The 14,105-nt window shown below is 46.2% G+C and overlaps 1 protein-coding gene across 1 annotated transcript in view; it reads left to right on the top strand.

Moving 5' to 3' along the window:
• Positions 1-14,105, top strand: part of SRMS (src-related kinase lacking C-terminal regulatory tyrosine and N-terminal myristylation sites) — a 51,731-nt gene that overhangs the window by 24,801 nt on the left and 12,825 nt on the right. The window contains exons 3-5 of the mRNA XM_082226200.1: positions 684-850; positions 9,283-9,424; positions 10,557-10,712. Coding sequence (XP_082082326.1) covers positions 684-850; positions 9,283-9,424; positions 10,557-10,712 — 465 coding nt within the window. The remainder of the gene's footprint in view (positions 1-683; positions 851-9,282; positions 9,425-10,556; positions 10,713-14,105) is intronic.

Genomic DNA, 14,105 nt, shown 5'->3' with positions numbered 1-14,105 from the left:
CCACTGTACTTGGACTGCCAGGGCGAAACAGGTGCAAAACGCAGGCACCGTGTCATCTACAACTTCATTAACATCCATCTACAACTTCACTAGCATCTCTCGGTATTGTGAACAACACCAAACTTACCTTTTGCTGGTACCTTCATGAACTTATCCTATCTTTAAAAGACATCTAAAGGCAGCCCTGTTTAGGGAAGTTTTTAATATTTAATGCTGTATTGTTTTTAACACTTGATTGGGAGCCGCCCAAAGTGGCTGGGGAAACTCAGCCAGATGGGCGGGGTATAAATTTATTATTATTATTATTATTATTATTATTATTATTATTATTATTATTAACTAAAAAGATAAAGAAAACAAAAGACTGAGTTAAGAACTTGAAAAATCCATTGAAATCAGATATTATAAGTTCATCTTAGGTTGGGCAGTTCACAAGTCTCTGTGGCTTTGCATAAGGTTTTGTATTTTTCTCAGAAGATTGATAAAGAATGTATAATCGCTTTGGTAATTATTGTGTGTATATTAGTCGCCAATGTGTTGCAGGAGTCATACTACTACTATCAGCAGCACAGGTTGTATTTTTCTAGCGTGCTTGGAAACCAGGGCTAGCTCAAGACATACCGTATTTCTGGGGGCAAAGCAATCACACGTTGTGTCGTCTTCTCCTTCCCTTCAACCTTCAGTTCGGAACCATACCAAAGTGCGACATTTCAGAATCTACAAGGAGCCTGGAGGGAGTTTTTACTTGGAAAAGGGACACATGTTTCCAAATTTGGAGCAGCTCCTTGCCTACTACACAGCCAACTGGAATGTCATACATAGTCCCTTGCTTCATCCCTGCATCCAAAAGGTATGTTTTCCTGTATCATCACTCATTTCCTTCTGATCTTATGCGTTACTTCTGTCTTCCGCTTGTCTTCTGTATTACTTTTGTCCTCCTCTTATGCATTACTTCTGTCTTCTGCTTGTCCTCTGTATTACTTCTGTCCTCTTCTATCCATTCAGTATCTCCATGTAAGCCTTCCCTGACCTGGTACTCTCCAGATGTTTTCGACTGGAACTCCCATCAGCTCTGGCTAGCATGGGGCTGCTCTGTGCCTGTACACTCTGGAAACCAAACATGACTCTCTCCATTACATCTGATTGTCCCTCCCTCCATCTATTCATTTTTATTGGTGGTTCAGCCTGCACAATTGCAAATTCACATGCCACATCTTTGAAATTTGGGGGACTTTTGGGGATAGGAACGCTGACACCCATAACCCAATGCATATTTTTCTGTGACTGACTTCTGTAGCCAAACGTCAAGACTCTGTGGCCATACTGGAAGTGGAAGTCTGAATTGTGACGCTTGTGGGTTTCATGCACACACACATAGTTTCAAAATTTATTATTAAGTTCGGATTACATCGCAGGAGGAGGGATTTCTAATTGACGCAAAATTACAATTCAGCAGTGAGAAATGTCGCTGTCAGGGAACTTCCACCGGAGCTAGAGGCGGAGGGAAGGCTCCAAAGGGATGGCGGAGAGGGTCCCAGTAAGGAGAGGGGCAGCCCATTTGCTGGGGAAGGAAATCAGCGTAACACCAGTGGAGAAGGGGGCAGATGGGGGAATCGGAGAGGAGGCTCCAAGACTCCTTGCCGGAGACCAGCGGAGAGAGTACGGGTCCTCCGCTGCCCACACCCTCCCTGCGCAGAAGGCTTCCGCGCAGGGAGACTAGGCGGAGACTAGGCATCAAAGAATTTTTGTGCTGGAAGAAGTTCAAGAAACGCCCACTGACGGATTCTGCCAGCGACTGAGACAGTCACGATGCTGGAGGCTGTTCAGTCAGAAAGGGTTCAACCAGGTAACCTCGCCAGCAGTGGTGGCAACTTACGCATGAGCAACCCCTAAACCCATTACAGTCGCCCTCGTACCTTTCCCCCGTATAAGATGGGATCCTCCTCCAGATTTTGCTGCCTTAGAAACATCACCCAGTTAGACACTTCTGAAGTTTCCTGGGAGGGGCTGAAAGATCGGGCTAAAAAAAGAGGGCTAGCACTCTGCCTGCCTTCACATTCACCTACCCAGTTTCCTTGCTATAGATTCCACACCTCCTAGTCACCTGCGCACACTTGCCAAATTTTCCTGGCCTCAAGCCAGGCCCCACCTAGAAACCTCAGCCTGTCTCCTTAATTCATACCTCCCACCATCTTTTCCTACCTCTGATCAAGCAGCACAAAACAGCAGGGTTGGGTTTGTCTGTCCGTCTGGTTTTTTCTCTCTCTTTCGTTCTTGTCATCCAGATTTTCTTTTCAAAATTTCTTTATATCATTTCCCTGTTTACAGTTACATTTCTTTCCCAGAAGTCTGGATGCTAACCAGAACCAAGCCCTTCAAACCAATCAACAACCTGATCTTGTGCAGAGTTAGAAATACTTAATCCAGGGTCTCCAACATGGTGCCCGTGGGCACAATGGCACCCTTACGTTATTCCTGTAGTGCTCACATAACACATGAGCCCTCCTTTCAATGTCTCCCCCCGCCCCGCCCCCCAGTCATGAGGCTGGTTACTTTCTTGTCCCTTGAAAAGATCTGAAGGAGGAAATTGCAAGAATGACACTCTTCTCCACTTCCTTCTTCAGTTCTATGTTCTTTTCAAGGCTCATATTAATTGTAATGGGTCAGACATTTACTCATATCCTCTGGAAGAACACAGAGCATGTTGGCACGCTTCCTTTCTGTCCGCCTCTCAGCGGGACTGATCCAGGAGAGAGAAGTCAGGGAGCGACACCCATGGTGCCCTTGGACCTAAAACCATTGTTGACCCCTGACCCAAGTCTATTGAAATCAGTGGACCTGAGATCATCTAACTCCGCAAAGATCAGAGTCCACCTTCTTGTACTGGCAGAGACCATTTTCCATGGGGGTTTTATTCCTAACCCCTGCGCATCGGTAGAGCACACATAATCCTGCTCTGCCCAGTTGCGCCCTGTCCCAACCCCCCATTCCACCCCATTCTGCCCTCTTCCAGATCCAAAACTACCCATGTATCAGGGGTCATGCATCAACTGGACGCATGCAAAATGGTCACTGAATGTACTGCATTTCGGATTTTCTTGGTTAAAAGCGAGAATGCAATTCCCCACGTACAATTCCAAGTTGCAAATCTGCATTCTTTATTATACGGCTCAAGAAGTAACCATTTCCTGTGGTGTGTGACCTGTCAATCACCTTATCCACAGAATCATAGAGTTGGGACCCACAAGGCTGAGTCTGAAGGGCAGCAGTTGAAGAAGGAGCAAAAAGGGTTTTCTTGTGTGTGTGTGTTTCTTTGTGGCTGGTTAGCTGTTTTCCCTGTGTAAAGGTCAGAGGGGGCAGGGTTTCTGTTGAGGCAGGGGATTAGCTGTGGGAGGAGCTTATCAGAGTCTGAAGGGCAGCAGTTGAAGAAGGAGCAAAAAGGGTTTTCTTGTGTGTGTGTGTGTGTTTCTTTGTGGCTGGTTAGCTGTTTTCCCTGTGTAAAGGTCAGAGGGGGCAGGGTTTCTGTTGAGGCAGGGGATTAGCTGTGGGAGGAGCTTATCAGAGTCTGAAGGGCAGCAGTTGAAGAAGGAGCAAAAAGGGTTTTCTTGTGTGTGTGTGTGTGTTTCTTTGTGGCTGGTTAGCTGTTTTCCCTGTGTAAAGGTCAGAGGGGGCAGGGTTTCTGTTGAGGCAGGGGATTAGCTGTGGGAGGAGCTTATCAGAGTCTGAAGGGCAGCAGTTGAAGAAGGAGCAAAAAGGGTTTTCTTGTGTGTGTGTGTGTTTCTTTGTGGCTGGTTAGCTGTTTTCCCTGTGTAAAGGTCAGAGGGGGCAGGGTTTCTGTTGAGGCAGGGGATTAGCTGTGGGAGGAGCTTATCAGAGTTTGTAGGGCAGCAGTTATACCCATCTTTTAGATTTAGGGGAGCTAGTCTCAAACGTTTGTTGGGGGAGACCTAGGTTTTTTTTGTGGGGGGGGGAGTTATTTGTCCTGTCCTCAAGCTTTTTATGATGGAGGACCTCTGTAGCCACCCCCAACGACACGATCTCAAGATGGAAGGGGAGGGAACAGCTGCAGTCGCCTGCGATTCCTGCGCAATGTTTGCCATCTTGCCAAAGGTTGCAGGCAGCTTTACCTGCAGCAATTGCATGTTGATTGCCCTTTTAAAAGACAAAGTCCAGCAACTGGAGGAACGTGTAGCTACGCTCCAAAGAATTAGAGAGCTGGAGCTCTTCTTGGAAGCAACAGAGCACACCGTCTCCACCAGGGAGGAGACAGGGGACTCCCCTGAGAAGGAGGCTAGTTCACCAACACAGGAGCCAGATATATGGAGAAACGTGACTCAAAGAAGTAGGAGGCCCAGGGTTCACTCTGATTGTTTAGAAATACACAATCGCTTTGAGGTCCTCTCCCCTAGCATGGAAGATGAAGAGCAGACTCCATTTGAGGATCTCTCCCTCATTACAGTCGATCAGGTATATGAAGACGAGCAGCAAAGTCAGTCCTCAGGGAATGTGCAGGCGACCTTGGAACGGACATCTCACGGAAGAACCCCGACCAAACCTAAGAGGAGGCGTGTAGTGGTGATAGGGGATTCCCTACTGAGGGGAACAGAAGCAGTGATCTGTGGGCCTGACAAGATGTCTCGGGAAGTGTGCTGTCTCCCCGGGGCTAAGATCCAAGATGTAACTGAACGACTGCAAGGAATTATAAAACCCACTGACAAATACCCCTTCCTCTTGGTTCATGTGGGAACCAATGACACTGCAAGCAATAGCCTCCAGAAGATCAAAAGAGACTACGAGGCTCTCGGCAGGAAATTGAAGCAACTAAATGCACAAATTGTCATCTCGTCTGTCCTCCCAGTTGAACGACGTGGCCCAGGGAGAGAGGGGAAAATAGTGGAAGTGAACAGCTGGCTTCGCAAATGGTGTAAACAGGAACGGTTTGGATTCTTAGATCACGGACTGCAGTTTCTTGAAGATGGACTTCTGGCAAGTGATGGGCTGCACCTCACAACGGTTGGGAGAAATGTTTTTGCCAAAAATCTCAGAAACCTCATCAGGAGGGCTTTAAACTGACTAATGTGGGGGAGGGAGACAGTGCTCCTGAAGGTAGGAGTCTATCAATTAATGAAGATGATCATCCAAATGTCATAGACCAAATGGAGCAAACAGCACGCGGACCTAGTGGAGGGAGGAAAAAATCCTTAAATAAGAGACACGGGGGAATGATTAATGGACTTCAATGTCTGTACACTAATGCGCAAAGCATGGGAAATAAACAAGATGAGCTTGAGCTCTTGGTACAGCAAACTAAATATGACATAATAGGCATCACTGAAACCTGGTGGGATAAGTCCCACGATTGGAATGTAATAATGGAGGGATACAATCTATTTCAGAGAAACAGACCAGACAAGAAAGGAGGAGGAGTGGCGTTATATGTCAGGGGTGTGTATACCTGTGAAGAGATCCAAGATTTAGAACCTCAAAGCCAAAGTGAGAGCATTTGGGTCAAAATTAAGGGAGAGAAGAATAACAGAGACCTCATTGTGGGAGTTTACTATAGATCCCCAAGCCAAACGGAGGACATAGATGATGCCTTCCTGGAACAGATGGCCAAGCATGCAAAAGGAAGGGAGATAGTAGTAATGGGGGACTTCAATTACCCGGATATTTGTTGGACGTCAAACTCAGCCAAGAGCATAAGGTCAAACAGATTCCTCACTGGCCTTGCAGACAACTTCATTGTCCAGAAAGTGGGAGAAGCAACAAGAGGAACAGCCATTTTAGACCTGGTCCTAACCAATGTTGATGACCTGGTTAGTGGGGTAGATGTGGAAGGATCATTAGGCACGAGTGATCATGCTCTTCTGAAGTTTACTATACAGCGGACAGTAGCAGCCAAGCATACTAGGACTCAATTTCTTGACTTTAAGAAAGCCGACTTCATAAAACTTAGGGAAGTGCTGGGTGAGATCCCATGGACAGCAATACTAAAAGGAAAGGGAGTTCATGATGGCTGGGAGTTTGTTAAGACGGAGATAGTAAAAGCACAACGTCAGGCAATACCAATGAGACGAAAACATGGAAGGTGCCTAAAGAAACCAGGGTGGCTATCTAAAGAACTTTTAACTGAATTAAGATTAAAAAAGGATGTGTACAAAAAATGGAAAAGGGGGGAAACCACCAAAGAGGAATTCAAACAAATAGCCAGCACGTGTAGACACAAAGTCAGAAAAGCTAAAGCACAGAATGAACTCAGGCTTGCTAGAGAGGTTAAAAGCAACAAAAAAGGCTTTTATGGGTATGTTCGTAGCAAAAGGAAGAACAAAGAAACAGTGGGGTCACTCAGAGGAGAAGATGGTGAAATGCAAACAGGGGACACAGAAAGGGCTGAACTCCTCAATGCCTTCTTTGCCTCAGTCTTCTCCGATAAAGAAGACAATGCCCGACCTGAAGAATTTGAAGCAAATGATTCAGCAAAGGAAACACAGCCCAGAATAACTAAGGAGATAGTACAAGAATATTTGGCTAGATTAGATGTATTCAAGTCTCCAGGGCCAGATGAACTGCATCCAAGAGTATTAAAAGAACTGGCAGATGTGATCTCAGAACCACTGGCAGTCATCTTTGAGAATTCCTGGAGAACAAGCGAAGTCCCGGCAGACTGGAGGAGGGCAAATGTTGTTCCTATTTTCAAAAAGGGGAAAAGAGAGGACCCAAATAATTACCGTCCAGTCAGTCTGACATCAATAGCAGGGAAGATTCTGGAGCAGATCATTAAGCAAACAGTCTGTGAGCACCTAGAAAGGAATGCTGTGATCACTAATAGTCAGCATGGATTTCTGAAAAATAAGTCATGTCAGACTAACCTGATCTCGTTTTTTGACAGAATTACAAGCCTGGTAGATGAAGGGAACGCAGTGGATGTAGCCTACCTTGATTTCAGCAAAGCATTTGACAAGGTGCCCCATGATATTCTTGTAAAGAAGCTGGTAAAATGCGGTCTTGACTATGCTACCACTCAGTGGATTTGTAACTGGCTGACTGACCGAACCCAAAGGGTGCTCATCAATGGTTCCTCTTCATCCTGGAGAAGAGTGACTAGTGGGGTGCCACAGGGTTCTGTCTTGGGCCCGGTCTTATTCAACATCTTTATCAACGACTTGGATGATGGACTCAAGGGCATCCTGATCAAATTTGCAGATGACACCAAACTGGGAGGGGTGGCTAACACCCCAGAGGACAGGATCACACTTCAAAACGACCTTGACAGATTAGAGAACTGGGCAGAAACAAACAAGATGAATTTTAACAGGGAGAAATGTAAAGTATTGCACTTGGGCAAAAAAAATGAGAGGCACAAATACAAGATGGGTGACACCTGGCTTGAGAGCAGTACATGTGAAAAGGATCTAGGAGTCTTGGTTGACCACAAACTTGACATGAGCCAACAGTGTGACGCGGCAGCTAAAAAAGCCAATGCAATTCTGGGCTGCATCAATAGGAGTATAGCATCTAGATCAAGGGAAGTAATAGTGCCACTGTATTCTGCTCTGGTCAGACCACACCTGGAGTACTGTGTCCAGTTCTGGGCACCACAATTCAAGAAGGACACTGACAAACTGGAACGTGTCCAGAAGAGGGCAACCAAAATGGTCAAAGGCCTGGAAACGATGCCTTATGAGGAACGGCTAAGGGAGCTGGGCATGTTTAGCCTGGAGAAGAGGAGGTTAAGGGGTGATATGATAGCCATGTTCAAATATATAAAAGGATGTCACATAAAGGAGGGAGAAAGGTTGTTTTCTACTGCTCCAGAGAAGCGGACACGGAGCAATGGATCCAAACTACAAGAAAGAAGATTCCACCTAAACATTAGGAAGAACTTCCTGACAGTAAGAGCTGTTCGACAGTGGAATTTGCTGCCAAGGAGTGTGGTGGAGTCTCCTACTTTGGAGGTCTTTAAGCAGAGGCTTGACAACCATATGTCAGGAGTGCTCTGATGGTGTTTCCTGCTTGGCAGGGGGTTGGACTCGATGGCCCTTGTGGTCTCTTCCAACTCTATGATTCTATGATTCTAAGGCCATTCCTTCAATGTAGGGAGGCATCACAGCTAATAAATCCCTAACAGATGGCCATCCTACCTTCGTTTTTTAAAAAAAACCCTGATGGAGAGCCCAGCAGGCTTCAGGTAGACCCTTCTGCCTGGGCAGGTTTGCAGTGTCAGTATTGTTGGAGATTTATTCCTCGTGTCTGCAGTCATGGGATTGTTTTCTATCACATGACAGTGTATGTTTTCATTCCACAGTGTGGGAAGTGACGGAGACAGGATGTTTTGGTATTACAGTGGTACCTCTGGTTGCGAACGGGATCCGTCCCGTAGGCCCGTTTGCAACATGAGCAGAACGCAACCCGCGTCTGTGCATGCACGGGTCACGATTTGCCGCTTCTGTGCATGCACATGACATCATTTTGCGCGTCTGCACATGCGCGAGCGGCGAAACCCGGAAGTAACCCTTTCCAGTACTTTCGGGTCACCGCAGGACGCAACCCGAAAACGCTCAGCGTGAAGCAAACATAACATGAGATATGACTGTACTGTGTTCCATGAAGTGGGACTATTGTCCTTTGTTCTTTCTCTCTTTACTGTCTGATAAGAAAGAGGAAAGAGCTAAAGCAGAATGCTCCGAGTATATTATATGTAAATAAACGTAGATTAGCCAAAATGCTGTGCTACTGAGTTCTGTTACGCAAACTGCAAATACTCTGTGGGTCCCTAAGTGTACTAATGCCTTTTGGCATCAGTCGCTGTGATGTTCGGGCAGAAGAAAGCTTTTGAAGCTCCTGAATGATCGACCAGGAGGAAGAGAACATGCCAGGTGGGCATGCGTCTCTGCCAGGGTCCTACACGAGAGTAGGACGCTCCTTGGATAGAATGACAGGAAGGATCCGGAATCGATGAGACCAAAGATTTATAGAAGATTGGGAAAAATTTATTCAATATTTGCAAAAACTGAGTGATAATCAGATTACGTTTGTAAGTTTTAAGGAAGCTCTGTGATGGGAAAATGTGAAAATAAGTTTTAAAAAGGAACTGAAGTTAACAGTATTAATAACAATGGGTAGAAATGTGGAAACCGTAATAAAGCGAAGGAATTGCAGACAGATTGAGGGAAGTCAAAAAAGAGAAGCAAGATGTAATCAAGATGTGTGGAATGTCTAATTTTGTTTTTGTATTTGAAAGCCAAAAAATATATAATATTATATGTGCCTGCCCTTTTTCAGAGGCCTACTGAGACGGACCAATGGGAACGTCCCCGCTCAGAGTTCCAGCTCTGGAGGAAGATGGGCGAAGGATGCTTCGGAGAGGTGTGGGAAGGAACGTGGAAGAACACGGTGCCGGTGGCCATCAAAATCATGAAGCAAGGTTTGTGGGGTGCAGAACATGTCATTGGTTGCGGAATCCTTCTTTCAGGGATGGGCTGTAGCTCAGGGGTACAGCAGAAGGTTCCTGGCTCAACCTTCAGCATCGTCAGGTAGGGCTGGGGACATCCCATCATCTCTGGCCATTGCTCACGCCGGCTGGAGCTCATGGGAATGGGAGTCCAACACAGGCTGTGGACACACCAGTGCCGGATTTACATATAAGCTAAATAAGCTATAGGTTAGGGCCCCGCTCTCTTGGGGGCCCCAAAAAAATTAAAGGAGAAAAAACTGGATGTACATTTCCAAAATATAAGATAATAAAAATAAAAATAAAACCTACTTACAGTGGTACCTTGGGTTAAGTACATGTGACCTTTTTGGTTTCCGTGTCCCTGCAGCCCCATCTTCGATAAACTCCTGTTCATGAAGTTGTCAGCTGTGCATGCGTGCTCATCTGCGCATGTGCGATGGCTGTCTCAAACGTTCACATTACAGTGGTACCTCTGGTTACGTACTTAATTCGTTCCGGAGGTCCGTTCTTAACCTGAAACTGTTCTTAACCTGAAGCACCACTTTAGCTAATGGGGCCTCCCGCTGCCGCCACACCGCCGGAGCACGATTTCTGTTCTTATCCTGAAGCAAAGTTCTTAACCTGAAGCACTATTTCTGGGCTAGCAGAGTGTGTAACCTGAAGCGTATGTAACCTAAGGTACCACTGTACAGCAACAGTGTTTCGTGTTGTGGGCCCTCCCTAAAATATCCCTGGTTTGCTCATTTCTATATATAGGATGCCTACATTCTGCATGGACTGGTTGCACGGCAAGATGTGCAAATCGCTTTAGATACCTATTACCATATAGCATATATTCAACACAAAAAACAGTGGCAATTTGTTGCTGACAAAGGGCAGCTGGATATATAAAGGGGCCCATTTCCTTCAGTAGCTTAGGGCCTCATCAAACCTAAACCCAGCCCTGGGACACACCATACGTGTAAAGCACACATCCCCACAAAGATTCCCAAGAACTGAAGTTTGTGAAGGGTGCTGGGAATTGTAGCTCTGGAGGACCCCGCCCATAGAATTTCCTTGAGAAACCCTACATCCCTGCAGCGTTTTGGTCTTTCTTCCACAGCTGACATGAGGGATGATTTTGTCAAAGAGATTCAGAACTTGAAATGTCTGAAACACACGAGGCTCATCAAACTCCTGGCCATCTGCTCTGTAGGAGAACCCGTCTACATTGTCACCGAGTTGATGAGGAAGGGGAACCTACATAGCTACCTCAACAGTGAGTATCGCTCCAGCAGCTGCCCTGAACTTGATTCCTCATCAAAAGTGCTGGGATGTCAGAGAATCCCAGCAAACGAAATGGAAACGAGAGCTAAAATTCCTGGTATTCATCTCCTCGCCCCATGTCCAGAATGAAAATTAATCCAGCAAATACAACCATATTGCAAATGTTCTCGCCACAAATGGTAAGGTAAAGTAAAGGTAAAGGGACCCCTGACCATTAGGTCCAGTCGTGGCTGACTCTGGCGTTGTGGTGCTCATCTTGCTTTATCGGCCGAGGGAGCCGGCGTACAACTTCCGGGTCATGTGGCCAGCAGGACTAAGCCGCTTCTGGCGAACCAGAGCTGCGCACGGAAACGCCGTTTACCTTCCCGTTGGAGCGGTACCTATTTATCTACTTGCACTTTGATGTGTTTTCGAACTGTTAGGTTGGCAGGAGCAGGGACCGAGCAACGGGAGCTCACCCCGTCACGGGGATTCGAACCGCCGACCTTCTGATCGGCAAATCCTAGGCTCTGTGGTTTAACCCACAGTGACACCCTCGTCCCTGCCACAAACGGTACATAACCCATTACATCTTTCCCTATTTGCAACACGTTTCTTTTGCGCTGAAACAAACTTGGCACAATAGCACGTCAACATAGCTTACGTAGCCTGCAGAAGTTACGTAATTTGTTGCATAAATTACACAAGTTTTACTGCAGCGAAGAGTGGTTTGGCGAAAGACGAACTGTAGCAGAACGTAAACAGAGCTGCGTGAGATAGGTACAGGGAAATATGGGAGATGGTTAGGGTTGCCATAAGTCTAAAATTCCCCAGACATAACTGGTATTCGGGCCTCGGAAACAGTGACCAGGCAGAAATTGCTGGAAGTGTAGATTTTGGTAAATTTCATTTAAAATAGTTCAAAAACTCTCTCTCTCTCTCTCTCTCTCTCTCTCTCTCTCTCTCTCTCTCTATTTTGCAATAGCAGGAGTCCTTGTGTTGACTTCTGCTGGCGGCAGGTTAGTTAAATCTGGCCCTTAGTTTTAAGTTGCATTCTTGCCTATGTGCCAGTATATATATATATGCACATATACAGTAAAACTTTATTATTTCCATTTTCATTGTCCTTTCTGTTAGAATCATTCACATTTTGGTCACGCTGTGAAACCTGACTTAGCTTAGGCGCTCAGCATGCCTTCGCCTGTCCCTGCCAGATGACTTATTTGTGACTTTGTTGGGCCACACAGCCCTCTTCCTCTGAGCCACATTTTGACAAGGCAGAAAAAAGAGTCCAAACATGCTCATAGCTGACCAGTAAGGCCCCACCCACAACACATGCACCCCTCCCCAAATCATGCTTAAAGCGAAGCCTGTCTAATAGATACTATAAAAAATGTGCGCATCAGGACCCCAAAGTCTATGCATAAAATAAAAGTAGTTTTGAAGAGAATTTTGTGGGTGCAAAGCAGATATGCGCACCATTGCAAGTCACAGTGCTTCAACAACCCACACCAGTGTTGTAAACAAAAATCTGCCCTTTTTCCCTTATGGGGTATCCAAGAGCCCATATAGAGTCCTTACATAGGTTCCCTATTGGTAGGAGAAAATAACAGAGGCCAACCAGAGAATATTGAGAAGCAAAGCAGCTACTAAGCCTGATCTTTATTGATCTGTTGCAACAGGGTCTCCACTCACCACACGCAGGGGGGAGGAGGAACCCAGAACAATGGTGTGCAAGGCCTTATATAGACATTTTAAATTCCCTGCCCTGGAGCTCGAGACCACCCTCAGATACATCATACCTACATCACAGAAAGGGCGGTCTACAGCAGAAATCTGAGTGCTTTGTTTACCTCCTGTTTGCCAGGTTACCAGTTTAATGGTCACTTGATTGGATTGCCTGGGGTGCCTGGCCAGTCTTTTGTAATGATAAATACTTAGTTCCTGAGCCAGGTCACAGGCTCACACCCTATTCATATCTTAAATGTGCCCTTAAGACAGGATTTGTGAAGGAAAAGACAATGGGGAGGCTTTTCCATTTTCTTTTGACCTTGCAGAGAAAACATTTGGTCTGTTTGGGAATCAAAAATGGTTTCAGGTCGGTCTTCCTGTGCTGATCTATGTACGTGCTTGGTTGGTACACTTGTGAACATTTAACATGTATCTAAGACCTCAAAATTCCTATCACACCACGTTCCGTATCAATCAATGGGTGTGTTGTGAAGTGAGCACACCTTGAGAAATCATTGTAGCTGCCGCCTATGTCTAAGTAGAAGGATTGCACATTGCAACAAATGTTCGAGCAATGAGGAAGACTATTTGGCTCTCTGGAATGCCTGTGTGCATGTGTGTATAAGCATTACATGCGCAGGCCTTTATTTTCTCTCCTGGCCCATGATGTATCACCTTTCAAAAGCACACAGTGCTGGCTCCTTGAGCTTTGTTGCACAATGTTTATAACTCACGGGTTCACTGGAGAAAATTGATGCTTAGGACGAGCACAACACCCCCCCAAATCTCCTCCCTCCTGGGCAACCAGGATGTTTCAATTTGTCTGTACAGATCTCATGAAAGGGCACCTCCCCTTTCAGCACCCAGGTGGCAACCACAACAAAAGAACACCCCTGTGGTACAAATATTCTCTCTCGCCTCTTCCTCCCAGCTGAGAAAGCTTTGGCCCAGGAAGCCGGTCGAACAGCTTGCAAAGTAGGGCGTTCGTTCGCGAAAGACAATCTGCGGTGAACGACTTGACCTCCTTCTCAGTTCTTCTTTGTTACCCAAGGAGGGACAACTCCCAAGGAGAACAGGTCTAGGAGCCCCACTGATGAGGGAGAGCAGTCGTCCTTCTTGGCTAACAACTCCCCAACACTAGCTTTGTCTAATAACGAACTTCCTTATTGCACCCTGATGTCACCCGGAGGTTGGGAATTTAAATTGCATTGGTTTCTTATTTCACTGTTGTTTTTTAATGAAGCACCCGATCCGCAGAAAATCCGATTAAGCGGTAAAGAGCAGGTTTCTCTGGGAAACAGGGGAGCAAGTGGAAGTGGGGATGAGACTTTACACCATGGGTAGGCAAACTAAGGCCCGGAGGCCGGATCCGGCCCAATCGCCTTCTAAATCCAGCCCATGGACGGTCCAGGAATCAGCGTGTTTTTACATGTGCCCTTTTATTTAAAATGAATCTCTGGGTTATTTGTGGGGCCTGCCTGGTGTTTTTACATGAGTAGAATGTGCCCTTTTATTTAAAATGCATCTCTGGGTTATTTGTGGGGCATAGGAATTCGTTCATTTTTTTCACCAAAATCTAGTCCGGCCCCCCACAAGGTCTGAGAGACAGTGGACTGGCCCCCTGCTGAAAAAAATTGCTGGCCCCTGCTTTACACGCAGCGGGGTTTTAGCCAAT

This window comes from Podarcis vaucheri, assembly GCF_965113315.1.
Source record: "Podarcis vaucheri genome assembly, chromosome: 6".
NCBI classification, from domain to species: domain Eukaryota; kingdom Metazoa; phylum Chordata; class Lepidosauria; order Squamata; family Lacertidae; genus Podarcis; species Podarcis vaucheri.
This window is presented reverse-complemented; position numbering and strand designations above follow the sequence as displayed.